The sequence below is a fragment of the Cetorhinus maximus genome, chromosome 11 (assembly GCF_964194155.1).
Source record: "Cetorhinus maximus chromosome 11, sCetMax3.hap1.1, whole genome shotgun sequence".
NCBI classification, from domain to species: domain Eukaryota; kingdom Metazoa; phylum Chordata; class Chondrichthyes; order Lamniformes; family Cetorhinidae; genus Cetorhinus; species Cetorhinus maximus.
Genome location: NC_135889.1, coordinates 23,521,057 through 23,547,821, shown reverse-complemented (window position 1 = coordinate 23,547,821; position 26,765 = coordinate 23,521,057). Strand labels below are relative to the sequence as shown.

The 26,765-nt window shown below is 42.5% G+C and overlaps 2 protein-coding genes and 1 non-coding gene across 4 annotated transcripts in view; 2 read left to right on the top strand and 1 right to left on the bottom strand.

Moving 5' to 3' along the window:
* The first annotated feature begins 39 nt into the window (after positions 1–39).
* On the top strand, positions 40–16,401 carry LOC144686437 (endoribonuclease YbeY-like). Of its 2 annotated transcripts, none has more exons than XM_078551639.1 (4): positions 40–295; positions 4,361–4,492; positions 10,927–10,995; positions 14,667–16,401. In XM_078551639.1, the coding sequence occupies exons 1-4, from the start codon at positions 86–88 to the stop codon at positions 14,751–14,753; spliced, it is 498 nt and encodes a 165-aa protein (XP_078407765.1). In that variant the 5' UTR covers positions 40–85; the 3' UTR covers positions 14,754–16,401. The 2 variants fall into 2 exon arrangements, with proteins under 2 accessions (XP_078407765.1, XP_078407766.1); XM_078551640.1 differs by lacking the exon at positions 14,667–16,401 and adding an exon at positions 14,424–14,641 and having other exon boundaries at positions 42–295.
* Positions 11,412–11,575, top strand: LOC144686984 (U1 spliceosomal RNA). Its single transcript, XR_013578026.1, has one exon. It is a non-coding gene; the product is annotated as a U1 spliceosomal RNA (small nuclear RNA).
* A 338-nt stretch (positions 16,402–16,739) lies between the features above and the next one.
* Positions 16,740–26,765, bottom strand: part of c11h21orf58 (chromosome 11 C21orf58 homolog) — a 265,111-nt gene continuing 255,085 nt past the window's right edge. The window contains exons 9-10 of the mRNA XM_078551638.1: positions 21,686–21,755; positions 16,740–17,924 (exon numbers count right to left, since the gene is read on the bottom strand). Coding sequence (XP_078407764.1) covers positions 21,710–21,755 — 46 coding nt within the window. The 3' untranslated portion in view covers positions 16,740–17,924; positions 21,686–21,709. The remainder of the gene's footprint in view (positions 17,925–21,685; positions 21,756–26,765) is intronic.

The following is a 26,765-nucleotide window of genomic DNA, read 5'->3' as shown; positions in this document are numbered from 1 at the left end:
GGAACTAAAAGACCAGCGCACCCATCCTTTCCTGTGGGTTGTCATTGACAACACGGGGCGGAGCTCGGGGAGATTCCGAGCCGCGATGACGCTACTGATCAGGAATATGCAGAGAGCGGTGCCGCTCCGCAGGGCCCGGCTCCGGCGGGACTGTCAGACCCTGCGCCAGATCCTGGGCCTCGCACGGTTCGACCTGGCCCTGATTTGCGTGGACGACCAGCGGATGCAGGCCTTGAACGGACGCTACAGGGGACAGGAAACGGCCACTGATGTGCTGTCCTTCCCTTTCCATCAGGTAATGGGACCGGGAGTGAGGCTCCTCTTCTCTCCCCGACATCAGGTACTCCGAGCTCCAGCCGGTTTCCAGAAACAAACCCGATGAAGTTTTGAAGAAGAGTTATACGGACTCGAAACGCTAACTCTGTCTTCCTCTCCACAAATACTGTCAGACCTGCTGCGTTTTTCCAGCAATCTTTTGTTTTTGTTTTTGTTTAAGATTCCCAGCATCCGCAGTATTTTGCTTTTACTTTATGAGGTTCTGTCCGGTTCGGACCAAAGGTAACAGAGTTAACGTTTCGAGTCCGTATGACCCTTCTTCAGAGTCATACAGATTCGAAACGTTAACTCTGTTTCTTTCTGCACAGATGCTGTCAGTCCTGCTAAGTATTTCCAGCATTTTCTGTTTTTATTTCCAATGAATGGAGAGCTGTGCCTCTATTCCCAGGACCTTCACCATGATCTCTTTTGTATCGTATGTAATGTAGAGGACTATTTTGAGCTTATTTTTAATAGAAATTTATGGAAGCCTTCATATTTTAAAACTTCAAATGTTATTGATCGATATTAATATAATCCACAAAGATCCTTCCAGCCTCTCAGGTTCTCTCCATCCTTTTAGTCTGCCTAAAATCACTATTTGCTCACAAAACAACAGATCTTCTAGTCTCCGGATCGTCGGAGACCGGATGCACGGCCCCAGAAACTTGCTGGGACCTCGCAGAAGACCTGATGCACTGACCTCCATGCGAATTATCCGGGAAATTTGAACTTCCGAATTGCAATTCCCCTGCTCCCGGGACCTCCACAAAAGTCTCCGACTTTGAGTTAGGGTCGGAGACTTATAGTTCCAAGGTACTTAACCTGAATAGTTACCCAGGAAATGTTAGACAAGAAAAATCCTAATCTACCTCCTGGGTAACTACAGAACTGACCAACCCCTCCCCTCCCCTCCCCTCCCCAATCACTCATACTCACCCTCCAGCTACCCCATGACAACCCACCCCACCACCCAACTACTGCTCCCGACTCCTGACAACCCCCAGCCCGACATAATCACCCCTCCTAACCACACTAACCTCCGACCTCCTGACTACCTCCTGATCTGACTTGACGAACCCATGATTTGATTAACGTTCCTGACCTGACCACCCTACCCACTTGCCACCTCACCCACTTGCCACCCTACCTACTTATTATACACAGCTACCCACCTACCATCTGCTGATTGACTCATTCATCCACTCACCCATTCCGTAACATTAATGCATTCTCCCATGTACTAACATTCATCCATTCACACTGGATATTTAAACTTACCTTGTGGCAGTTGGTGCCATAAAAAGGGGCGCGGCTTGCCTTCCCCCCGACACCCCAGAACTGCAATGAAGCTTTTCGAGGGACTGTATGCTCTGCATTTCTGTAAAAGTCTGGCTTGAAAGACCCAGCTGGAAATGCAGAGCATTATCTAGGCAAAGAAAATTTCGATCGGAGCAGCGATCTGACAATGATTGACGCTCCTCAGAGGATCTGGGCCGAAGTAACAGAAACTATTGGCATAATACTTCAGAAGCGATACATTATTGTTAACGTGCAACAGGCTTGACACAGTCTACCGCCTCTTTACAAGGGACCTACTGTTGCCTTTTTTTAATTACATGCCTGCTAGATTCGGGCTGGAACCTTACAATTCCATCCAAATACCCAGTGCATTATAATATTCTATTTGAAGGCCATGCATTCCTCAGGAACATCTGATGTGTGAGAAGAATACATTATTTTTACTGGACCAAGAGAAGCAGGAGTGGTTCTGCCATGACAGACAAGCAAATTGAGAACTACTGCCACCCTGAGCAACGCCCTCCAATCTACTGTCTACATGCAGGGTTGACCTGCAGGTTGATCGATATTGTGTCTTGTTCAGAACTGATGAGCTGCACTGGAACACCCATTTGGGACGTGCGTCTCGCTGGACGTATTTTCATAGAATCACAGAATGGTTACAGCACAGAAGGAGGCCATTCAGCCCATTGTGACTGTGCCAACTCTGCAAAAGCAGTTAATCTAGTCCCACTCCCCAGCCTTTTTCCTGCAGCCCTGAAAATTTTTTCTCTTCAGATAACCACAATTGAACCTGCCACCACGACACTTTGAGGCAGTGCATTCCAGCTCCTAACCACTCACTGCATAAAGAAGTTTTCCTCATGTCGCCATTGCTTCTTTTGCTAGTCGATTTAAATCTGTGTCCTCTGGTTCTCAATCCTTTCACTAATGTGAACAGATTCTCCCTATCTGCTCTGTCCAGACCTCCCCCCCCATGATTTTGAACACCTCTATCAAATCTCCTCTCAACCACCCCTTCTCCAAGGATAACATCCCTGGCTTCTTCAGTCTATCCAAATAACTGAAGTTCCTCATCCCTAGAATCATTCTCATAAATCTTCTCTGCATCCTGTCTAATGTCTTCTCATCCTTCCTGAAGTATGGAGCCCGGAACTGGATGCAATACTGCGGCTTAGGCTGAACCAGTGTTTTACACAGTTTTATCATAACTTTCTTGCTTTTGTAATCTGGATCCCCTGCTAATTAAATTCCCCCATACCATTTCTGCTTACTGGCTGATCAAGGCTGTGGATAATTCACTAGTTTTGGTAGTTTTTGGCCAGTGTACAGTCTACTATTAATTTAGATTCATTATTGCTGAAAAAAGGGAATTATCCAGTACTTCAGATTAGGCAATTTCAATAAAGCAACACAAGAAGTTTTTTTTGCACAATTTCAAGCTGATTTAATATAATTTGAATTGATAAATAGATTATTGCTCCAAGAACCTGCAGTGGCAAGCTAATCACAACCATATTGTTAGCAAGTTATAGATTAAATTTTCCCATTTTTATAAATATTCATTCACAGGATGTGGGTATTGCTGGCAAGACCAACAATTATTGCCCATCTCCAATTAGCGTTCCCATGTACCTGCTGCTCTTTTCCTTCTAGTGTGTGGGTTTGGGAGGTACTACTGAAGAAGCTTTGGCGAGTTACTCCATGTATTCTGAAAATGGTATATCTTGCAGCCATGGTACGCAGATGGCAGAGGGAGTGGATGTTTAAGCCAGTGAATGGAATGCCAGTCAAGTAGCTTGCTTTGTTCTGGAAGGTGCCAAGCTTTTGAGTGCTTTTTGAGCTTCATCCATCCAGGCAAGTGGAGAGTATTCCATTACATTCCTGACTTGCACCTTGTGAATGGTGGACAAGCTTTGGGGAGTCAGGAGGTAGGTAACTTGTTGCAGAATATCTGCCCTCTGCCTTGCTCTGTAGCTGCAGTATTTATATGGATGGTTCAGTTAAGTTCCTGGTCAATGGTAACCCCCCCCAAGGTTAGTGATGATGGGGGTTTCTCTTTTTTATTCGTTCACGGAATGTGGGCGTTGCTGGCTGGGCCAACATTTATTGCCCATCCCTAGTTGCCCTTGAGAAGGTGGTGGAGAGCTGCCTTCTTGAACTGCTGCAGTTTATGTGGTGTGGGTACACCCACAGTGCTGTTAGGAAGGGAGTTCCAGGATTTTGACCCAGTGACAACGAAGGACCAGCGATATATTTCCAAGTCAGGATGGTGAGTGACTTGGAGAGCAATTTCCAGGTGGTGGTGTTCCCATCTAACTGCTTCCAGATATTGTCCTTCCAGATGGTAATGGTCGTCGGTTTGGAAGGCCCTATGTAAGGAGCCTTGGTGAATTTCTGCAGTGCATCTTGTTGCTGCTACTGTGTGTCGGTGGTGGAGGGAGTGAATGTTTGTGATAGTAATGCTGTTGAATGTCAGGGGGAGATAGTTAAGCTCTTTCTTGTTAGATATTGTCATTGCCTGATTACTTGCCACTTATAAACTGCTGCTTTTGTCTTGGTCTTGCTACATGTGGGCACAGATTGCTTTATTATCTGAGGAATTATGAATAGAGTTGAACACTGCAATCATCAACAAACAGCCCCACTTCTGACCTTATGATGAAAGAAAAGTCATTGATGAAGCACCTGAGGGTAATTAATTACACAAACAGTTGGATAAGCGATTCTCTCTTTCTTTCAGGATCTGAGAGCAGGGGATATTCCCAAACCCCTACACCAGGATGAGTATAACCTTGGAGACATCTTCCTAGGAATGGAATATATCTACAGACAAAGCCAAGCACACGGGCAAGACTTTTACAGTGTATTAACAGTACGTATTACTGAGGGATTTCCAGCTGTCCTCAACTATAGGAATTCCACACGGAAATTTACCTTCTTCAGAAAGGGACCAAAAAATGATTACATTTAACAGCTTATGGGAGAGAGACTGCGCTGCCCTGCAGTTGTCAGTGATCTTAAAAACATTAGTCGTTCTGTGAAACAGGATAGAAGTGAAATTGGTTTTTCGCAAAAGCACAAAATGGGCAATAACAATTTGGGAGCCCATTTTATATGCACCAATGGGGAAAGAAATAGTTGAGGTGTAAAATGGGCACCTGATTCACTATCACTCATTATGCACTCTCACTGAAGACTAATTTCACCCCCAAATATGTTCATGCTCCATTGGAGTGTGACCAGACCTCAGCAATCTGCAGCTTTTAAGTTTGAGGCCTGCTGCAGAAGTAGCCATAATGGATTAACGAGGTACATCACTGTTAATAAGGTTTAAATATTGTGTTTGACTGTGGATTTTATGTGTAAATTTGATGTTTTTAATTTCAGTGGCCAAGTCACAGCATCAAGGGGTCAGCAAAGACAAATGTAATGCTCTCTCTATCCCTATCATAAGGCTCATGATCGAAGTCAAGAGAGTGTCTCCTTTCCCCAAATAACACTATTCCATTCCTATATGCTGCTTTCGTGCCTAACCTGCAGCAATATTGAAAAGTAGAGTGAGAGGCATTCATGATGGAGAGAATCCTATAGAGACCCCAATATAATAGGTTCAGTTCCCAGTTTAGCTGACCTCAGCCAGGGCAGCAGTTGGTCTCAGCACCGCTTGATTAAGAAGGGGTAAAATATGCCAGGGTTCTTGTTCCATGTCGCTATCCAGCAAGCCCAATTAAAAAGTAGTTATGCTGATGTCATGCATGTCATGTCATGATGTAATAGAAGTCAACATGCTCCCTCTTCAGGTTGAACAGCTTGCTGATACAGTGTCTAGGTAGCACATGCACATGAAGAATATCCACTCTGAATGAGTTACCTGCACTGTAATCGAGAGTTTGCAACTAAAGAGGACGAAAACTATTTCTGCAATTCTGGATGAATTGCCTCATGTTTTTGTTTAGAAACTCGTGGGCTGAATTTTACAGTGCTGGGTTAGGCACACGATACTCCTGATGTGCCGTAAAATAGATCGTGATGATGTCAGGAGGGGATCCCGATGTCATCACACAGCATCACAGTATTTCAGGAGGTTGGTGTGCCCAATTGTCAGCAGCCCACCCGTGTAGTTTTACATTCAGCACACGGGCTGCAAGGGCAGATAGGGACCTCACAGTGAGCACTTTCTCAATCCAGGGTGGGATATATGGAGCAAAGAGTGTGAAGGTAAGAGTTAATATCTATTGCTTAAGTTTTGACTTTCTGGGTTGTTTTCTGAACCATTTTGTTCAAATTTTTTTTGTGGTAAGGAGGTTCTGTCCTTAAAGAGCCACTAACAGATTGGCCATAACATCAGACAGTCAGCACCTCAGCAATCCAATTGCTTAAAAATGGGGATTGTTATGTCAGATGACAGCTCTTCCTCGGGTGAAGAGAGGCAATGAAGAAGGGAGAGAAGGCCAGCTGGCCAGAGACAGCATTAATGTGTCCACTCACGAGAACAAGCAGCACACCCTGAAGGGGTTGAAGGCCAGTGAGGCTTGCTAAGGAGAAGGGGCCAGCAGAGGTGCCATTACCCTGCTAGCAGAGTATACAGAGTAAGATCCAACTATCTGGACATGATGGAGGTATAGTGCAGAAGAAAGACCCGGCTCTAAAGGGAGACAGTAACTTTCATCTGCAAAATGATTGGTCCTGATATTGCACCCAACTGTGTAGAGGGGGCACCCTGTGCCAATAGCCCTGAAAGTGACTGTTGCCCTAAATGTTTATGCTTCATGTTCATTCCTGGCTCCTGTAGGAGATCTCTGCAGTGTGTCACAGTGCGCAGCACACCACTGGATAAAGCTCGTCACAGGCGCACTCTTCAGGAGGGTGAATGCCTTTATACATTTCAAAACCGATGAGAATCAGCCAGGCAGAGAGTGCAAGAGGATTTGCTGCTATTGCTAGCTTCCCAAAAATTCAGGTTGCCCTTGATTGCAACCATGTGACGATCAAAGGACCTGCAGGAGAGCCTAGTGCCTTTCTGAATCATAAAGGCTACCATTCACTCAACGTCCAGCTAGTGTGTGATCATCAACAACACATCCTCCAGGTTTGTGCAAGGCATCCAGGGAGTTGCCATGACTCTTACATTTTCTGGCACTCCCAGGTTCCAAGGCTGTTCAGCCCCCTTGCCCGATTGGATGCTAGCTGTTGGGGGATAAAGAATGCCCTGTGGAAAGATGGCTAATGACACCTATAAGACATCCTCAAACCTCTGCTGAAGACAGGTACAACAAAAGCCATGCCTCCACGAGGACCATAATCGAGAGGACGATCAGACTGTTTAAAATTAATATCCTTGCCTGCACTAGTTTGGGGGATCACTTTAGTACGGACAGGATTGCATGTCCTTCATTGATGTTGTGTGCTGTGCCCTGCACAATCTGGCTGTTTCTTGGGGAGATCAGATGGAGGAAGAAGATTGGAACTGATAGCGAAGACATCGGAGGACGAATTGGACACAGACTCCAAGGATGAACCTGCACAGCCACCGGGTGATTTTGAGGAGCCAACAGGACAGCAGCTTTTGGGAGCCAGGGAAACTAGGGAAGCACACTTTCAAAGGAGCTTCCAGCAGGCTTCTAAATTCCTCATTCCATATCATTGAAAAGCTGCAGTTACATAATTGCTCAGAACACATGAACCCTCCTGATGCCTACTGGGCCTGTGCCTCCTCCACAATTAGATTTTCTTACCTTTTAGGATTGAGTTGCAGGCCTCCAATCTTCATGCCACTCATAGCACAAGAATAACATGTTGTATGAACTGTCTGTTTAATAAGGTGATGTGGAACAAAACACAAGTCACAAACTAAATATCTCGCCCATTGCTCTTCTGCGTTCATTGTGATTTCTTAAACCGTTTACATTGCTGCATTGGAGGCAGGCTACTGACTCGGATGCCCCATTGGCCTGGATGACTTTGGCAATTGTTCTCTGGTTGCAAGAGGCTGTGAGGGCCCCAACTGGGTGGGAAAGTTTGGCACAGTGGAAGGACACTTGGTCGTCGTGAATTTATCAGACGATACTGTAACTGGCAGAGGAGCTGCTGTCACCATCAGGAGTTCCCTGAGAGGAGCCCCTAGATGCAAAGAACTGCCATTCATCTGGCAACATGATGTTTGCTTGGACCTCCCTGCACACCATAGATGGACAAGAAGGTAGCAGAAACACCTCATCCATCCCTCATGCTGGCAGTGACCTACTGAGGTCACTACCAGTTTGTGGGCTAGCAAGTCTCAACACAATCCCAGAAACTCTTGATTGAGCTGCTGGAGCTGGCAGGCCATGAGAGTGGCCAACTTCTCAATGGCATGCTGTGCATTCACAGAGCTTATGCCCCGCATGGACTCCTCCATTGTACGGACGAGGACACGTCTACCCTCTGGAAGCTCTGCCAGATTTCCATCACTTCCTGCTGGACATCTAACATTTGCCACTAGATGGATGACTCCAGAGGCTCAATATCTGCCTGGGCTCAGGATCTTTCTGGCCTCCAAAAGTCAGCAGAATCACCAATAATTGTTCAGACGATTGTGATGTGCTGCACCCAGTCTGTGCTACCACTTGTACGGATGCACTCAACCCCACAAAGATATCAGTATCTGAAGTGGTGCTGGGTGGAGGATGTGGAACTGGAGCATTTTTTTATTATTATTATTCGTTCATGGAATGGACGTCATTGTCTAGGCCAGCATTTATTGTCCATCCCTAATTGCCCTTGAGAACTGAGTGGCTTGCTAGACCATTTCAGAGGGCATTTAGGAGTCGACCACATTGCTGTGGGTCTGCAGCCAGACCAGGTAAGGGACGGCAGATTTCCTTCCCCAAAGGAAAAAAAATCCTTTTATGACACTGACATTGTCAATGTACAATTGATTGTCAATCGACAATGGTTTCATGGTCATCATTAGACTTTTAATTCCACTGCCATGTTGGGATTCGAACCCAGGTCCCCAGAGCATTACCCTTGGTCTCTGGATTACTAGTCCAGTGACAATATCGCTACACCGCCGCCTCCATCTGAGGGTCCCTCCTCCAATGTTAATGGTGGACCATCTGAATCTTCGATTGGTCTGGACGATGCTGCACCTAATGGATGAAAAACAGCAGTGAATATACATCAGCATTAAGGAAGCAGACCAAGTAGCTGTTGCAGCATCCTGCGCAATTCACAAATATAACAATGCAGGGTAACAAAGAAATATTCACCATAGCCTTACCTTCTCTGCCACTGAATCCTTCGTATCTGATGCTGTCCCCCTCTGGTGTATCCCCTTCATTCTCATCCTCCTCAAAAACCCCTGCCTCTCCTCGACCAGCAGATCTCATCCCCTGCTCGCATGCCAACTCTAAAGTGTCCTCCTCCATCAGCATCAGTACTGCCAGTTTTGGAACTCATCTATGCAGTTGCATTCCAACGCAATGTGCTTCCTCTTCTCATGTGAAAACGAGAGTACATTCATGAATCCCTATTCTAGATGGCTGAGATGTGCATGCTCCTCCCCAACATTGCCGGTCCATGTGTCCAACACATTGCAGGACATTTCCCTTCGAGGTGTGCCTGCTATCCTACCTAGTCCTAAACAGCCTTGCTGGGCACAGGTCTCCTTTGCCTTTATAGAGCCACTCGTGTACCACCTTCCAGTCCCACCAAATCCATGCCCACCCATATACATTCATTCCCAATGCAAAGTGGTTTCCTTCCTTACCCTTGCAGAGACCAGAAGGTCATTGACCCTCTTCGAAACTGCACCAAATTCCTACACCACGACCACTATCGATGCCACCTTTGTCCAGACTTTCTTGGTTAGATGTGGAGGCTTCCTCTTGTCATCAGCTGGCAGCAGTATCTCCTGCAGATCACTGACTGCCTGCAGAAGGGACTGCAAGCAGTCATTTGGCGGAATGAGGAGCTGCACATATTTGCATTGCCAGTAGCTTGGTTTGTTCTCTGGTCACCATGCCTCAAATCCCTCAAGACATTGGTCCTGCCTGTGTTGCAGGATAGCAAAGATTGGCTGTCACTGAAGAGGGTCTTGTAACCTCACACAATTCCACAATTTTGCTTCAGTGTCCCCAGTGTCCTTGCACACTCCTGGCGGTCCTTTTAAACCTCCCACCTGCAGAAACCTTAACAGAAAAGTCCACCCCCTGGACAGCACTGGTTCTTTCAATGATTGCCTTTCCCACCAGCCAGCCGTTAATTGGCCAGCCAGCGAGTGATTGCTGTCAGCAGCCGGTGTTGGGCTGGAGTGGACATTACATCCACTTCTAGGCCTATCAATCCAACATGCCCACCAAGTGTAATATTCAGGCCCATAAGTTACGCACTGAAACAGACTGTTTGACCATACCAGTTGATGTTAGCATTTACACTTCACACAATTTCAATTACATTTACCCACACTATTCCTATAGCTCTTTAATCTTTTTCCTTGATCCACCTATCCAATTTAATCTTGTATGGTGGCACAGTTACTGTGTAACAATTAACCTTGGAAGCGAATTCCATAGCCAATGTGAAGAAATTTCTCCCAATCTCTATTTTAAATCTAGCTACTCTGTTGCACCCTTTCAAATTTTGAACACCTCTATTTTATTGCCCCATAATCTGCATTATTCTAATGTAAAAAGGACCCAATCTTTCAAGTCTGTCTTCACAATGGAGACAGATTCAATCATGGCTTTCAAAAGGGAATGGGATAATTATCTGAAGAGAAAAATTTTACAAGTCTACAGGAGCACGGGATTGTGATTCACTTAATTGCTCTTGCAGAGAACTGGCACAGACACTATGGGCCTCTTTCTGTGCTGTAACCATTTTTTTATGATGATTTTATGTATGTCTGTTGCCCCACACAAGGCATTCCAATGAATCTGTGAGAAACCCTATTAATATCCTTGCTATGATGCAGATTCCAATACTATGCACAGTACTTAACAGGTGTTATTAACATTTTGTAAAGGCCCATCATTACCTCCTTGGCTTTTATACTCTGCATCTCTTGTGATATCTTTCTTACAGTCTTATTCGCCTGAGGTGCTGCCTTTAATGTTCCGACACATAAACAGTCAGAACAATCCTCTTTAGCAACTGAGCCTGGGTGGGTGGGGAAGCATTTTAACATTTTCACGCTATTGAAATTTTAGGAAGAAATTCTCCTGGGTTATAGATTTAAATCTAGTTGTTTGAGCTGTGTCCTCTGTGACGGGGTAATTCAATGGAGTAACTACTCTGCTTTGACTGTCTATTACTTTTATGCAGGTGACCACATTACATGGAATCTGCCATCTACTGGGTTATAGACATAGCACAGAAACTGAATGGAAGCAGGTATGGTCACACTTTCCTTTATGCAGTGAAATTTCAGTTAATTCAATTATTGTTTTACAAAGGGAATTGGATAAGCACTTGAAGAAAAAAAATTCAGGCCAACAAGGAGAGGGCAGGAGAGTGGGACTAGTTGAGTTGCTCTCACACGGAGCTGACAGAGTCGACGGGTCAAATGACCTCCGTCTGTGATTTACCATTTTATGATTCCAATTACCAGTACTGTAATTGATCGCATTTCTGATCATCATCTCGAATTTGTATGGAACAAAAACCTCTTGAGGGACATTACCTCACTGCACAACTGGCTAACACCAATCTGCTACAATCCAGCCTAAATCTAAAAAAGCTTAAATTAAAAGTTATTTGTGTTGTTTAGTCCTTTTCCTGGGGTAATAAAGTGCCATGTATATAGGAGCAATCCTCTCTGGCGGGGGAGAAACCATGATCATGAAGGTGGTTCTCCCAGGACGAAGCTAGCCCATTGCACTTCGGGCGTGCTGACGCCTGCGATGTCCCCAAATGCGGGATACTCAACTGCAAAATTTGTGGTAGTGGGGGACTGCGTTCATGCTGTCCCCTGAAAAAAAAATATTAGAATTGCAGGTCCCTTTAAGAATAAACTAGGACAAGCTTCAGAGCGAATTGAGAGCAGGTGATGCTCATTGAAACCTGTACTGAAGAGCTGGGTTTTTCCCTAGTAAGAGGGGTTTGTGCTTCTGGACAGGGAAAGGACCCAGAATGGAAGAGTGGAAACTGGTATTTGTACCGAACTATAGTTGAACAATAAAACAATGGTGATTCACAGAATATCTTCTGCCTGATTCGGTAAATGGATATCTACCTATTAAACATGGGGGGTCGATTCCATTCGTTATGGTAATGATGTATTCTTCATCAATTACAATGTAACATTTACTGTGAGCGTGAGAAACATTCAATACTGACGACCTCAGCTGTGTTTGTTTTAAATTGGTGAACCCAGATCGCAACATTTCTGCTTTAGGGTTGGAGATTCCAGAACAAGGAGCCACTAATTTAAATTAAAGCTAAACCATTTAGGGGTGATATCAGGAAGTACTTTTTAACACATAGGGTAATGAAGATCTCAAACTCTGCTGGAAAAAACTGGGGATGCTAAGTCAATTGAAATGTTCAGTAACTGTATTACTGAACAAAGGCAGGTAAGTGGAGTTGAGGTGCAGATCACTCATGACCTGACAAAATGGTAGAATGGCCTCTCAAGACCTGAAAGGCCTATTGTGTTCCTGTGTCCGGTATTACGGGAACATAACAGGGTTCTCTCTGATTTTGTGTGTTACATACTTTGTTCATTACACAATGAAAATCAGAAGCTCTTGATTGTTAAATGTGTCAGCAGTCAGTTGGTGAAGTAGGAAACCAGAAGCCAATCTTTTATTTCATACTGGTTTTTTGAAACATTGCACATATATGTTTTTAACTGAGAGCAGAGAGATTGTCTTTGTCCTAGTATTGATCAAATGGCAAACACAATGTCGACACCAAGGATACCTGCTGTGACTGTGAGATTGAGGCTACCTCAATCTCACAGTCCATTCAATTCCAGTGATGCTGATATTCTCCATTGGGCATTAGTTTTCATTGCCTTGTATTTGCCACACCAGGTTCTCATCTCCTGTCATCAGATGAACTTCGACCTGACCTGGAGTAGTAATTGTTTGATGAGCATTCAATTCAGGGTGCATGAAGATGCATGAAGAAGGAAGTATTGTAGGATGGTGTGCTTGCAGGTTAGAAGGAATAATGAAGGAAAGTTCAGAAGGATACGGTCCCAAGTAAAGAGAGAACTCTCAATTATGTGGCACCTTTCACAAACTCAATGTTTCAAAGCACTTTAGAGCTAATGAAATACTTCAGAGTGTCGTCATTATTGTAATATAGGAATTGAGGCAGCCAATTTGCACACAGCAATGTTCTAAAAACAGATAAATGACCTGCTTAATGATACTGGTTGAAGAATAAATATTTGCCAAGACTCTGGAAAAACATCCCTGGCTCTTATTTAGATATGGAGTACTGCTTCACAACTGATGGCAGTCCCCTGGAATTGCACCCAAGGGATAGCCAGTGCTGTGTATATTCATTTAAATCATGGGGCAAGACTGTGATAACCAAGACCAACCATATGGTGTTAGCATATACACACTTCCAAATAGGGGGGGGTCACCGTATCCTGCTTGGGATATGTAACTCTGCATGATGCTTTTTCTTTCCCCCCTCCATATCCACTGCATATTGTAAAAATTTGAAGCTATTTCAAACATAACATTTTCTTCTCCCCATCCGCTGTTTCCTTTAGCCAAGATCAGCAAACAAGGGAACAACCATGAAAACTTCATAATGGGGAGCTATTTTTCATTTCTATTTCCCATTTTTTGTGTTGAGAGATGAGCAAAAGAACCACCTCCATATCTTTAATACCCTCTGAACTCAGAGATGCAGGAGAGGAATTGGTGACTTTGACACCCTGTTTTTACCTGATGGCCTGCACTCATTGAACTTCCACTGCGGTTTCCCCAACCCCTCTTCACCCAGACACAATTGAGATCAGAACTTGAGTCACACTTTCTAGGTGGGAACTTTACCATAGATAAGTGGTGCCTTGTGTTGCGAAGTTTACAGGCAGGGTAAGCCGCTTGGATCAATAAGGAACAGCTCTCTCAAATTTTGTTAAAATTGTGCTGTCTTGGCACCATTAAACCACTACAAGCATATCAGTCATATGACTATGTGTTTTCCTCCACAGATATTATCTTTGTGCACATTTGTTTAGAAACCTGGAAAATCACCTTACAAATGAAACTAGCCATTCATGATGACAGAGAATTCAGTTCCTTACTTCCTCCCTGAAAAGCCTCAAGGCAACACAACCAAAAGATCAGTGTATTTCACATCCATGTAGCAGAATTTGAATGAAAAAAAACTTGTACTTGTTGCACCTGAGTAGCAGTTATGCTGCACAATAGCCATCCAAGTTGCCCTCTTGAGTAAAATTACTTGTGGGTATGTGCTCTCTGAGCTAGCTCAGACTCATTCCCAAACTCATTTCATGTAGAATAAAAACATTCAACAGAGGAAAAAGCCATTGTACTTGAGCCATCATGATGCTTAATCCTCTGTTTTAGGAGAAGGAAGAATGATCTTGCAATTACATAGTATCTTTTATGTCATCAGGAAGTACCAAAGTGCTTCACATCCAAGGAATTAGCTTTGAAGTGTATTCGCTATTTTCTTGTCAAATGTAGCAGCCAACTGTGCACAGCCAGGTTCCAAAACAGCAATGAGATGAATAGCCAGTTAATCTGTTTTGGTTGGGGATTCACTGTTGACTCTTTTAGAATTGTGCCTTGGAGTCTTCTACATTTATGGTTTATTGTCTCACCTGAAAGAAAACATCACCAATAATGCAGCACTCCTATGCTACACTGAAGTGGCAGCCTGATTTGTGCATTCAAATCCTTGAACCCACAACCTTCCGACTCAGAGGTGACAGTGCAACCAAATGAGACACCTGACAGAGAAGTAAACTTTGAAATCTCTTTTAATGTCATCCAATACATGTCTAGAGCAAGTGTATATTATCAAGATAACGTGCTATGTTCTGATTCTCTACAACTTTGTCTCTTCCTCAGATGTTCCAGAGAGAGTCCAACACTCTTAGATTGTTTAATAGTCTCACTGGAGCCAGCCTGCAGCCGCTGACACAAAACAACTTCTGAATGTAGGTGTGGCTGAGAGCCACTGAGAAACATTTCTTTGACATTTACTTTTATATACCATGGAATGAATGGGTGCAGCACAAATCCTATCAGCAGAACAAAGGCAATGGTTCTTTGGGCTATGAAGACTCTTTAACTGTACGGCATCAATAAAGTCAGAATCATTTTCAGAATTTTTTTGCATGAACCTTGTGTTCAAGGTAAGGAAAATGAGCCACTTTCTTCTCTAGGGCCCAATGTCAAGGTATTACATAGATTGAATGCAGAGTACAATTCCTCTGCCTTATCTCAGAAAAAAGGAATTTAATGAACTGCAGGCACATTTTTCCTTTCCCACACCTGCCATCCCCTCCTCAATAAGGTGACATTGCCTGTTTAGTGTTGGTACCCATTAATGCTTTCCTAACATTGTTTTGGCTATGCCTTAGTTTAAATGAACAGCACATCATAATTGGTGTTTGAGTAATTTCAAACAAGCAATATCTGAATTTTGTAAAATATTTAAATTTTAAATTGATGCACCCTCTTCCTTAGTATAATGGGTATAGCACGTGTGTGGGCTAAACAGGTTGAGGCTAGATGATCCCACACCAATGCAATATAACCCCTTCATCCCACAAAAGTACATCAACTTTTATTACTTGTTCTTGGAATGTGGGCATTGCTGGAAAAGCTATGTCCCTAGTAGTCAGATTCTAATGCATTGTACTAACCACTGTATCTAACTGCTGCATTGTAGAGGTTTGACATCACTGAGGCTGGGCGTCATCAGGGGGCAACCATGTTGGTGTAGGACTGGAGTCATATATCATCCAGACCAGGTAAGGAAGCAGGTTTCCTTCCCTAAAGGGCATTAGTGAACTAGTTGGGTTTTTACAATAATCCAACAGCTTTGTGATCAATTTTACTGATCTGTTACAGATCACTCAGAGTCCGAGTTGCTTTGGCAGCATGCACTTTTACATGCGTGTTGTAGACTGGAGCTATGGATAGTGATGATAGAGGCTCTAACTTTCTTTCCATCACATGGCTGACCAGGAATCTCTCCTGCCCTTACCTTTGATAATCAACCTGTTTGGCAGTGTTATGAACACACATTCCTTGGCCATCAAGTCCTGGGGTGGGATTTGAACTCGGAGCTTCTGGTTCAGAGGCAGGGTTGCTATCCACTGTGTCAAAGGCCCTGATACCATCTTTTTATTTCCAGATTTTTCCAAAGTGAATTAAAGTTCTCAAACTGCCATAGTGGCATTTGAACTCACATTTTCGGGATTATTTCTCCAGGGATAGATGCAGTAGGCCAATTTCTAAAACTGACACTTTAACTGCTTTGAAGGGAAGTACCTGGAGGTACAATCATAGAAATAAATCAAAAATATATAGCACCTTTCAAAGATGGAGATTTAATTCTCAATATGTTTTTAGCAATGGCTCTTTTAAGGACTATAAAATAACTCTAATTTGAAAAAAAAAATTGTTATACTACTTTACCTACTCACACAATTAAACATCAGAGGATAAACATATGATGTGTCAGCAATGTATACTTGTATACAGTGTATTCCTTGAATACCTTGCTCTGTAAATAGTTTCTTAAATTCTGAATACTGTTAAATGTTTCCAAAATAAATGCAGGTTTTGAAATCGATGTGAGTTTGAAGGCTTGGCTCATTCCAATTCATACAAATAACAACATTGCAAGGACTCTCAGCAATAGAATCATAGAAACTTAAAACACAGAAGGAGTCAATTCGACTCACTTGAGCTGATTCATGAAAGAGCAGCCGTGCTTTATTCCACATCCCTGCCTTTTCTCCATAACCTGTAAAGTTCCTCATCCTCAAATACCTGTTCAACTCTCTTTTATAATTCTATGAATCTACGAAATCTGCTTCCACCACTTTTTCAGGTATTGCGTTCCAGGATCTGACAATTATCTATCTAAGTGAAAATAATCTTTGAAAAAAATCTTATCTCCCCATTAAATCCCTTTTCAATGATTTTGAATCTATGACCTCTATTTATTAACCTACTCACTACAGCGAATATTTTTTCCCATTTACTCTACCAAAACCTCTCACCATCTTAAGTCTCTATTGGGTCCCCTCTAAACCTTCTCTATCTCAAGGACAAAATTCCTAACTTTTCCAACCTCACCTTATAGCTGAAGTCTCTCACTACAGTAACATCCTGGTGAACTTTCTGTGTATCCTTTATAAACCTTTAGATCTTTCCAGAACTGTAGTGCCCAGAATTGCCCACAATACTCCAGCTGAGGCCTAAACGGTGACTTATAAAATTTTGGTATGATCTCTTAATTCCATTCCTCTAAAAGCACTTATCAACTTGCCCATCTACCTTTAAGGATTTGTGTATGTATATGGACACCAAGGGCTCTCTGCATATCCACACTTTTCAAAATTGTGTCATTTTTTGGTATACTGTCTTTCCATATTAGTTTTCCTAAAGTGCATCACTTTACATGTGTCTGCATTGAACTCTAATTTGCCATGTTTCTGCCCATTTCACCAACCTCCCTATGTCAACCGGAAGCCTGCAAAGTACTTAATAGGCATTCACTGTAGTCACAGTCCTGTAAATAATCTCCCATGTTGCTGAGTTAACCCTGAAATGCATGCAACGATGTTTTGTAGAGGGGCTTCTTCAATCAGGTTAGTCAAAGTTGGACAGAGCCACCTGCAGGGTGACTGAATTGATGTGTAGATGAGTAAGCAGGATGGTAGAAAAGGTGACAGGTTGGAGAGGGTGTAACTTGTTCATTTAGCAGGATGAAAATTATGCACTGGGTAATAATTTTGTTTATTTTTAAGGTAAGGATTACTCACTGCGTATCTAACGAGTAAAGGTTATTCACTGTTTAACTGTATACAGTTTCTATGAGTATAGATTGTTCACTAACTGTTTGGAGTTGATGTATATACAGCAGCATATGGGGAAGTACAAATATCTTCAAAGTAGCATAATTTGTGAAATATTGCTTTTTCAGTTTAAATTTGTAGGATTGCATTGTCGATTATCCATTGTAAACAATGTAAATTTCCATTTAGAGAATTCAGAAGGTCCACACCCAGAATGTCAAATGGGTGATCTGAACCCATTCTTCTGAGATAGAAATTTCTTCAGATGTCCTTCATTCACTGTGTTCTTGAGCTGAAAACAAATACTGAAATGTTTGATGCATATTATACTGATGTCTTATAATCTAGTGTTCTTTTTGTTTTATCAACTTTAACATAGTGGTTTACTCGAGGTTTCTTCAGTAACTAGAGGACAACTATGCTTTAGTAAAGAAAAAAGTATTCCATAGCTGGTTTAACAGGGCACTGCAAAGTATTTCACAGTCAATGAAGTATTTTGAAATATAGTCACTATTATAATGTAGGAAACCACCACAGCAAATTTGCATACATTGCTGACTTGAATATTGAGTAATGACAATCTGTTTCTAGTGATATTGGTTGAGGATAAAGATTGGCCACAACTGGCATAAAATTAGGGGGAGGTCATTGGAACCCCAGAGGAATTGCTTTAAAATTTAAATTGCTTTCCACTCTTAATGTCACCATAAGCACCTCCTTTAGCCAGTATCACCACCATCAACACCCCTTCGACCTTCTGTTTATGACATCTTTTGCAATCTCTCCTTTGCCTCCACCTATCGCTGGCCTTCTATCCAGCTTCATCTGTCCCACCCCACTTAAACGGTATATATTTCACCACATTTCTACTTCTCTTTAGTTCTGAAGAAGAGTTATCTGGACTCGAAACGTTAACTCTGTCTTTCTCTCCACAGATGCTATCAGACCTGCTGAGTTTTTCCAGCAATTTTTGTTTTTGTTTCAGATTCCCAGCAGTATTTTGCTTTTATGCTTTAAATATTTGTTGGTCATGGTATATGATGTTTCTCTGGAAGTTCCATCAATCACCCACAAGAGAATACCAGTGGGAATTACAAGCATTGCATTTTTAATTGCATCAATTTTCTTTCTCCTTGTCCCCTATACCCCTTATTCTCCTAAAAGCCAGTGTATTTTCAATGTAAAATTACAGTTTCCAGCAGGCCTCTGGCAACCAGTCCAAGTAACCATGTTGCATGTATCAGTTTGGTCAGTGACAACTTGCATTTATATAGCGCCTTTAATATAGTAAACTACCCAAAGGCACTTCACAGGAGTGTTATCAGACAACATTTGACATCACGCCACATGAGGAGATATTAGAGCTGTTGACCAAAAACTTGTTCAGTGGTAAGTTTTAAGGAGCAACTTAAAGGGCAAGAGAGACAGGTAGCAATGTGGAGAGGGTTAGGGAGGGAATTCCAGAGCTAGGGGCCTAGGCAGCTAAAGGTAAGGCCGCTAATTAAACACAGATTAACAGACCAGAAATGTTTGAGCGTGCAGATCACAGAGAGTCATAGAGCTGAAAGGAGATTGCAAAAATAGGGAGGGGGATCGCCATGGGGCGATCTGAAAACAATGTAGGTCAACGAGTACAAGGATGATGGCTGAACAGGACTTGGTGCAAGTCAGTGGAGTTTCTTTATGAGTTTCTGGAGGATGGAAGATGGGAGATTGGTAGAAGTGCATTGGAATAGTCAAGTCTAGGAAAAAGAAGACTTGCATTTATATCATGCTTTTCACGAGCACCAGATGACTTAAAATGCTTTGTAGCCAACGAAGTACCTTTGAAGGAAGTTATGTTAAGCCTATATAAAACACTGATTTGGCCTGAATAGGAGTATTGTGTCCAGTTCTGGGGCACCACACTTTAAGGATGTGACGGCATTAGACAGAGTGCAGAAAAGATTCATGAAAATGGTTCCAGGGATAAGGAACTTCAATTACATAGATTGGAGAAGTTGGGATAGTTCTCCTTGGAGAAGAAAAGATTGTGAGGAGATTTGATGGAGGTATTCAAAACCATGAGGGGTCCAGACAGAAAAGATTGGGAGAAACTGTTCTCATTGGTAGAACAATCAAGAATTAGAGGGCACAGATTAAAGGTAATTGGCAAAAGAGGCAATGATGACATGAGGAAAAACTTTTTCACACAGCAAGTGGTTAAGATATGGAATGCACTGCATTAGGAGTGTGGTGAAGACAGGTTCAATCAAAAGGGAATTGGATTATTATCTGAGAAAGAAGAATGTTCAGGGCCACAAGGAGGAGGCTGGAGACTGTCTCTTAATGAATTGTTCTTTCAGAGAGCCAACACAGACAGAATGGGCTGAATGACTTTCTGTTCTGTAACCATTCCATGATTCTAAGTGTAGTCACTGTTGTAATGTAGGAAAACTCTGGAGTTAATAAAGGCATGGATGAGGGCTTCAGAATCAGCTGAACTGCCTGGGATGATGATGTTGTAGAGATGGAATTAGGAGGCCTTGGAGAGAATATGAGCTTGGAAGCTCATCTCAGGATCAAATCGTATGTCAAGGTTGCAAACGATCTGGTCCAACCTTAGACAGTGGCCAGCAAGAGCAAAAGGGAGCAGATGCCAGCGGGTTATTCAACCAGATGAAATGGGGTACGCACCAACCAATTCAATTTGTCTTTACTTGAAATGGACAAGCCTACAATTCTGACAGGGATCAAGGATAAACATTATAAATTTAGGGACACAGATCAGCTGTACTATCTTCACCACTGTCCTTTTGGCATCAAGTAGCTCGACACAAGTAGGAGACTGGAGTCATAACCCTCTGAGTCTGTGCGACTCATTACTAAACAGTATGAGCTTTTGGGTAGCCTCAGTTGGAGGCTTTTAATTATTCAAAGGATATTTATCAATAAAGGTAAGTTCAAAATCCTTGACTTTTACCCTTTAATGTAAAAAATGTGACTTCTGCAAGTAAATTCAAAGCACTTAAAGGAGTCCAAGGGTTTAAGGAAAGAAGGAAACCTGCATGGCAAAACATTGTCTGGCTCATCTTTCTGCAGAAAATGAAAATTGATTTGAATTCAATGTATCTGTCAAAAAAAGCCTGTAGCTGTTTCCATTTGAAAGTGCTGAGGACTTGTCACTGCCAGCAAGAACCATTGTTTCAGAAGTGATTATCCAATTTTAGGGGATTTGGACGTTCTGGAATCCTTGAGGTGTGGAAAGACAGACAGCAGCAAACATAGCAAAAATCCCATCATAAAGGAAACAATGCGGTGCAGTCAACGGCAGTTTGAAGGTGCTTGTTGGAGGAATGGTAACTGATATTTGCAGAGCATAGCAGTAATCTATTGCACAGGTACTAATGCTAATCAGAAAAGGTAATGTTAACCTTTGTTGCATTCCATTACCATTGAGATAGTGAGGAAACAACACTTCAATTGTATATAGCTTTGGTCCATTCCCATATGGCACACTGCATTCAGCTCTGGATGCTGAACGTCAGGAACAAGATTGGTCTTCGAGGGGGTACAACACAGATTCACCAGAATAACATTGGGACTGAAAGGGTTACATAAACTTGGCTTGTATTCTCTTGAATATAGAAAGTTAAAGGATGATCTAAAATGAGGCTTTTAAAATGATGAAGGAATTTTATTGGGTATGGTAGAGAGAAACTATTACCTCCAGTGGGGGAATCCAGAACAAGGGGTCACAACCTTAAAATTATAGCAAGGCCGTCCAGGGATGAATTCATGAAGCAATCCACACAAAGGGTAGTAAAAATCCAGAACTCTCTTCTTCCAAAAAGGCTGTGGATATTGAAATTTTCTCAAACTCAATTTGAATTCAATAGATCCTGCTTGCTAGGTGTTCCCTTACTGTTAACTTATTGGCTTTTTACTCATCACAGAGCATTTAGCAAGTGACTAAATATCAGGGCCACCAGTCCCGCCAAATGCTTTACAGTATTAGGCAGTAATATGCTGAAATAGACAAATGCTAGCATGCAACCACCGTAGTAACTTTACCTTCAGGTATGTAGTATTCTGCATTTACAGTCCTGGAGGCATTCGGGAGTAGGTTCCATCAACTGCTTCCCTTCAAAAAAAAAAGGAAAGAATTTGTGTTTTTATAGCATCATAGCATCTGATCACAACTCTTGGGATGTCCAAAGTATTTGGGATTCACTTAATTACTTCTAATATGCAGTCACAGTTTTGTGGGTAAATTCAGGAGCCAGTTTGTGCACAGCAAAGTCCCATAGATAGCATTAAGATGAATGATCTGATACTTCGGTGCTATTGGTTCAGACCAGGAATAAGTTCCCTTCTGTGCTTGAATATTATTATGGGATTTTTAATGTCTTCTGAAGGAGGAAGATAGATCCTTTGTTTAAACTTTCATTCAAATGACAGCACCTCTGACAATGCAGCAAACCATCCATATTCAATGTCAACCTTGTTCATGGAGAAGGATTTCCATGGAATTTTCCCACCAGAACTTCAACATGAACTCTGGAGAAATAGTGTTAACAGCTGTTTCTCCAGGGGTTCAACTGCTCTCTCCTTGGAGAATCCCCACTTCAATTCCAGGTATATGTGCTCAAACTCTGGAGTGAGACATGAATGCATAACTTTTGACAGAAATAAGAGTGTACCATTTAAGTTAAACTAGCACTGAACTACTACTCACTGGTTTACCTCGTCTTCTGAAGCTTTCTGATGTCCCATGCTCTGGACCTTGGTCTTATGTCTCTGTTTCCCAATCATAAAAATAAGTCATAAAGGATATGCTAATAGAGTTATACAAAGAGGGATGGGAGGAGGCTCATTTGGAGCATAAACACCAGCAATGGCCAGTTGGGAAAATACTTGGTTTCTGTGTTGTGGACTTCATGCATTTAATTACTGAACATGGAATCAAAGGGTAGTTCATATTGGAGATGAATCTATATTTCCACAATGGAAGAAATTTTTTTTTGTGGTCAAGGTGAATGAACCAGTAACAAAATGAAGGCGAATTTGTGGCACGTACCATATTATTTAAATATCATATGATTTTCACACTACAATTCAATAAAACCATTATTATAGTTACATTGTTCTTTCCATATCTACATATGTAGTTTAGATACTCAGAGATTAATAATACAGCCCCTCAATATGGCATTTTAGTATTGCCCAGGTGTTATGTATGCTTCTATACAAATGAGCTGGCCTCACTAGCAATGCCTTGTTGCGTATCAGCAGCGAGCCAGGGCTGCTGACTGCCACTCTGCCAAACATGGGACATTGGGTAGGGGGTTATTTAGAGGCACCGACAGCCTGCTGTATAAGATCTATTACAAATAAGAGCTGTATGACTGGAATGCTGGTTAAGTGGGAAAGTAAAAAACCCTAAATCAGAGCTAATGTGCATGTATGTGAATGCATGAAGTGTGATTAATAAGATTGGTGAACTGCAGGCACAGGTTGACAAATGCAATTATGATATTGTTATAACAGAGACCTGGCTCAAAGAAGGGCAGGACTGGGTGCTAAATATTCCTGGGCTAGGAGAGACAAGAAAGGAAGAAAAGGGGCAGGTTGAGTGGCAATATTGGTTAAAGTTGGTATTACAGTACTGGAGAGAGAGGATGTTCCAGAGGGGTCAAGAACAGAATCTCTCTGGCTAGAGACAAGGAATGGGAAAGGTACAATAACATTGATTGGTATAGTATATAGACCACCAACTAGTGGAAGGGATGCAGAGAAACATTAGCAAAGAAATTATGGAGAGGTGCAAGAGTTATTGAGTAATCATAATGGAGGACTTCAATTATCCAAATATAGACTGGGATGGGAATAGTACAAAAGGACAAGAGAGGAGAGAGTTCCTGGAATGTGTTCATGATAATTAATACAGCAGTATGCTTCCAGTCCAATGAGAGGACATGCACTTCTGGATCTGGTTCTGGAAAATGAGTTGGCCCAAGTGGATCAAATATCAGTGGGAGAGCCTCTAGGCGACAGTGACCACTGTATTATAAGGTTTAGGTTAATCATGGAAAAGGACAGAGAACAATCCAGAGCAGGGATAATTAATTGGGGAAAAGCTAGCTTCGATGGGATGAGAATGTCATGTGAGTTGAAATCAAATGTTGGCAGAAAAGACAGTCGCTGAACAATAGATCACCTTCAAAGAAAAAGTACTGCAGGCAATGTCAAGGTATATTCCCTTGAAGGGGAAAGTTAGGACAAATAAATCCAGAGCGCCCTGGATGATGAGAGGGATAGAGGTGAAGATGAAAAGGAAGAAGTGCACATATGACAGATGTCAGGTAGAAAATGCAATGGAGAATTAGGCTGAATATAGAAGGACCTGAGAGGAAATTAAAAAACTAATAAGAAAAACAAGGAGAGAGCATGAAAAGAGGTTGGCAGCGAACATAAAAGGGAATCCCAAGGTCTTCTATAAGCATGTAAATAATAAAAGGGTGGTAAAAGAAACAGTAGGGCTGATTAGGGACAAAAAGGGGACTTGCATGTGGCGGCTAGAGAAATAGCAGAGGTGTTGAATAAATACTTTGCATCTGTCTTTACAAAAGAAGAAGATGCTACCCAGGCCGAGGTGAGAGAGGAGGTAACTGTACACTAGAAGAGCTTATAATTGAGAGGAAAGTGGTGTTGGAAAGGCTATCTTTACTTAAAATAAATAAGGTACCAGGACTGGATGAGATGCATCCAAGGGGACTGAGGGAAGTGAGAGTGGAAATTGCAGATGCACTAGTGATAATCTTCAAATCTTCCTTAGACACAGGACTGGAGAACTGTGAATGTTACACCCTTGTTCAAAAAGGGGTGCAAGGATAAAGCTGGCAACTACAGGCCAGTCAGTTTGACCTCAGCGTTAGGAAAACTTCTGGAAACTATAGTATGGGATAAAATCAATAATCGCTTAGACTTAGATCGCTAACTGCAGGATAATTAAGGAAAGCCAGCATAGATTCATCAAGGGAAAATCATGTTTAACTAACTTGGAGTTTTTTGAGGAGGTAATAGAAAAGGTTGATAAAGGAAATGTTGTTGATGTGGTATATATGGATTTTCAAAAGGCATTTGAGCCACACAACAGACATGTGAACAAAATTCTAGGTCATGGAATAAAAGGGAAAGTAGGCACTTGGATAAGAAATTGGCTGAGTGACAGGAAACAATAGTGATAAATGGTTGTGTTTCAGTTTGGAGGAAGGTTTGTAGTAGAGTTCCTCAGGGGTCAGTGTTGGGTCCCTTGCTCTTCCTGATATACATAAATGACCTAGACTTTGGTGTGCAGGGCATGATTTCAAAATTTGCAGATGATATGAAGATTGGAAATGTTCTCAACTGTGATGAAGATAGTGTTGAACTTCAAAAGGGCATAAACATGTTGGTGGATTGGGCAGACAAGTGGCAGATGAAGTTCAATACAAAGAAGTGTGAGGTGATTCGTTTTGGCAGGAAAGATATGGTGAGACAGAATAAAATAAAGGGAGAGCCTCTAATGGAGATAAAGGAACAGAGGGACCTCGGTGTATGTGTACATAGGTCATTGAAGATGGCAGGGCATCTCGAGAGAGCAGTTAATAAAAGATATAGTATCTTAGGCTTTATTAAGAGGGGCATTGAGTACAAGAGTAAGGAGGTCATGTTGAACTTGTAGAAGACATGTGGAGTACTGCGTCTAGTTCTGGGTGCCATACTTGAGGGAGGATGTGGAGGCATTGGAGAGAGTACAGAGGAGATTCACGAGAATGATTCCCAAGATGAAGAACTAAAACTATAAGGATAGATTGGAGAGGTTGGGACTGTTTTCTTTGGAGAAAAGAAGGCTGAGAGGAGACTTGATGGAGGTATTCAAGATCCGGAGGGGTATGGACAGGGTAAATAGTGAGAAACTGTTCCCACTCAAGAAATCATCAAGAACTAGAGAGCACAGATTCAAATTAATTGGCAAAAGGAGTAAGTGTGATGTGAAGAAAAGCTTTTCACCCAGAGGGTGGTTGGAGTCTGGAACAAACTTCCAGAAAGGGTGGTGGAGGCAGGTTCAATCAAGGTATTCAAAAGGAAATTGGATTGCTACTTGAAAAGTCGAATGCTCTTTCAGAGAGCCAGTGCAAACTCAATGGGCCAAATGGTCTCCTGCACTGTAAAGATACTGTGCTCCCACAACAATGTTGAGTAGCCATCAAATTAGATTGGAATTTGGAAGAGGATTCTTTTTTATCCATTTGCAGGATATGGGCATCGTTGGCTAGGCCAGCATTTATTGCCCATCCCTAATTACCCTTGAGAAGTTGGTGGTGAGCTGCCTTCTTGAACCGCTGCAGTCCCTGCGGTGTAGGTACACCCACAGTGCTTAGGGAGGGAGTTCCGGGATCTTGACCCAGTGACAGTGAAAGAACAGCAATATATTTCCAAGTCAGGATGGTGAGTAACTTGGAGGGGGACTTCCAGGTGGTGGTGTTCCCATGTGTCTGCTGTCCTTGTCCTTCTAGATGGTAGTGGTTGTGGGTTTGGAAGGTGCTGCCTAAGGAGCCTTGGTGAATTTCTGCAGTGCATCTTGTACACACTGCTGCCACTGTGCATCGGTGGTAGAGGGAGTGAATGTTTGCGGATGTGGTGCCAATCAGTGGGATGCTTTGTCCTGGATGGTGTCAAGCTCCTTGAATATTATTGGAGCTGCACTCATCCAAGCAAGTGGAGAGTATTTCATCACACTCTTGACTTGTGCCTTGTAGATGGTAGACAGGCTTTGGGGAGTCAGGAGGTGAGTTACTCGTTGCAGGATGCCTAGCCTCTGACCTGCTCTTGAGGCCACAATATTTATATGACTAGTCCAGCTCAGTTTCTGGTAACCCCCAGGATGTTCATAGTGGGGGATTCTGCGATGGTAATGCCATTGAATTGTCAAGGAGCAATGGTTAGGTTCTCTCTTGTTAGAGATGGTCATTGCCTGGCACTTGTGTGGCACGAATGTTACTTGCCACTTGTCAGCCCAAGCCAGAATATTGTCCAGGTCTTGCTGCATTTGGACATGGACTGCTTAGTCTTCAGTTTCTGTTGTCCTGGCCACACACACTAGATGACT

Coding starts and splice junctions, on each gene's coding strand:
- LOC144686437 (XM_078551640.1), top strand. CDS start 86: ATGACGCTACTGATCAGGAATATGCAGAGAGCGGTGCCGCTCCGCAGG. Junction 296..4,360: donor TGTCCTTCCCTTTCCATCAG/GTAATGGGACCG, acceptor TCTTTCTTTCAG/GATCTGAGAGCAGGGGATAT. Junction 4,493..10,926: donor ACTTTTACAGTGTATTAACA/GTACGTATTACT, acceptor ACTTTTATGCAG/GTGACCACATTACATGGAAT.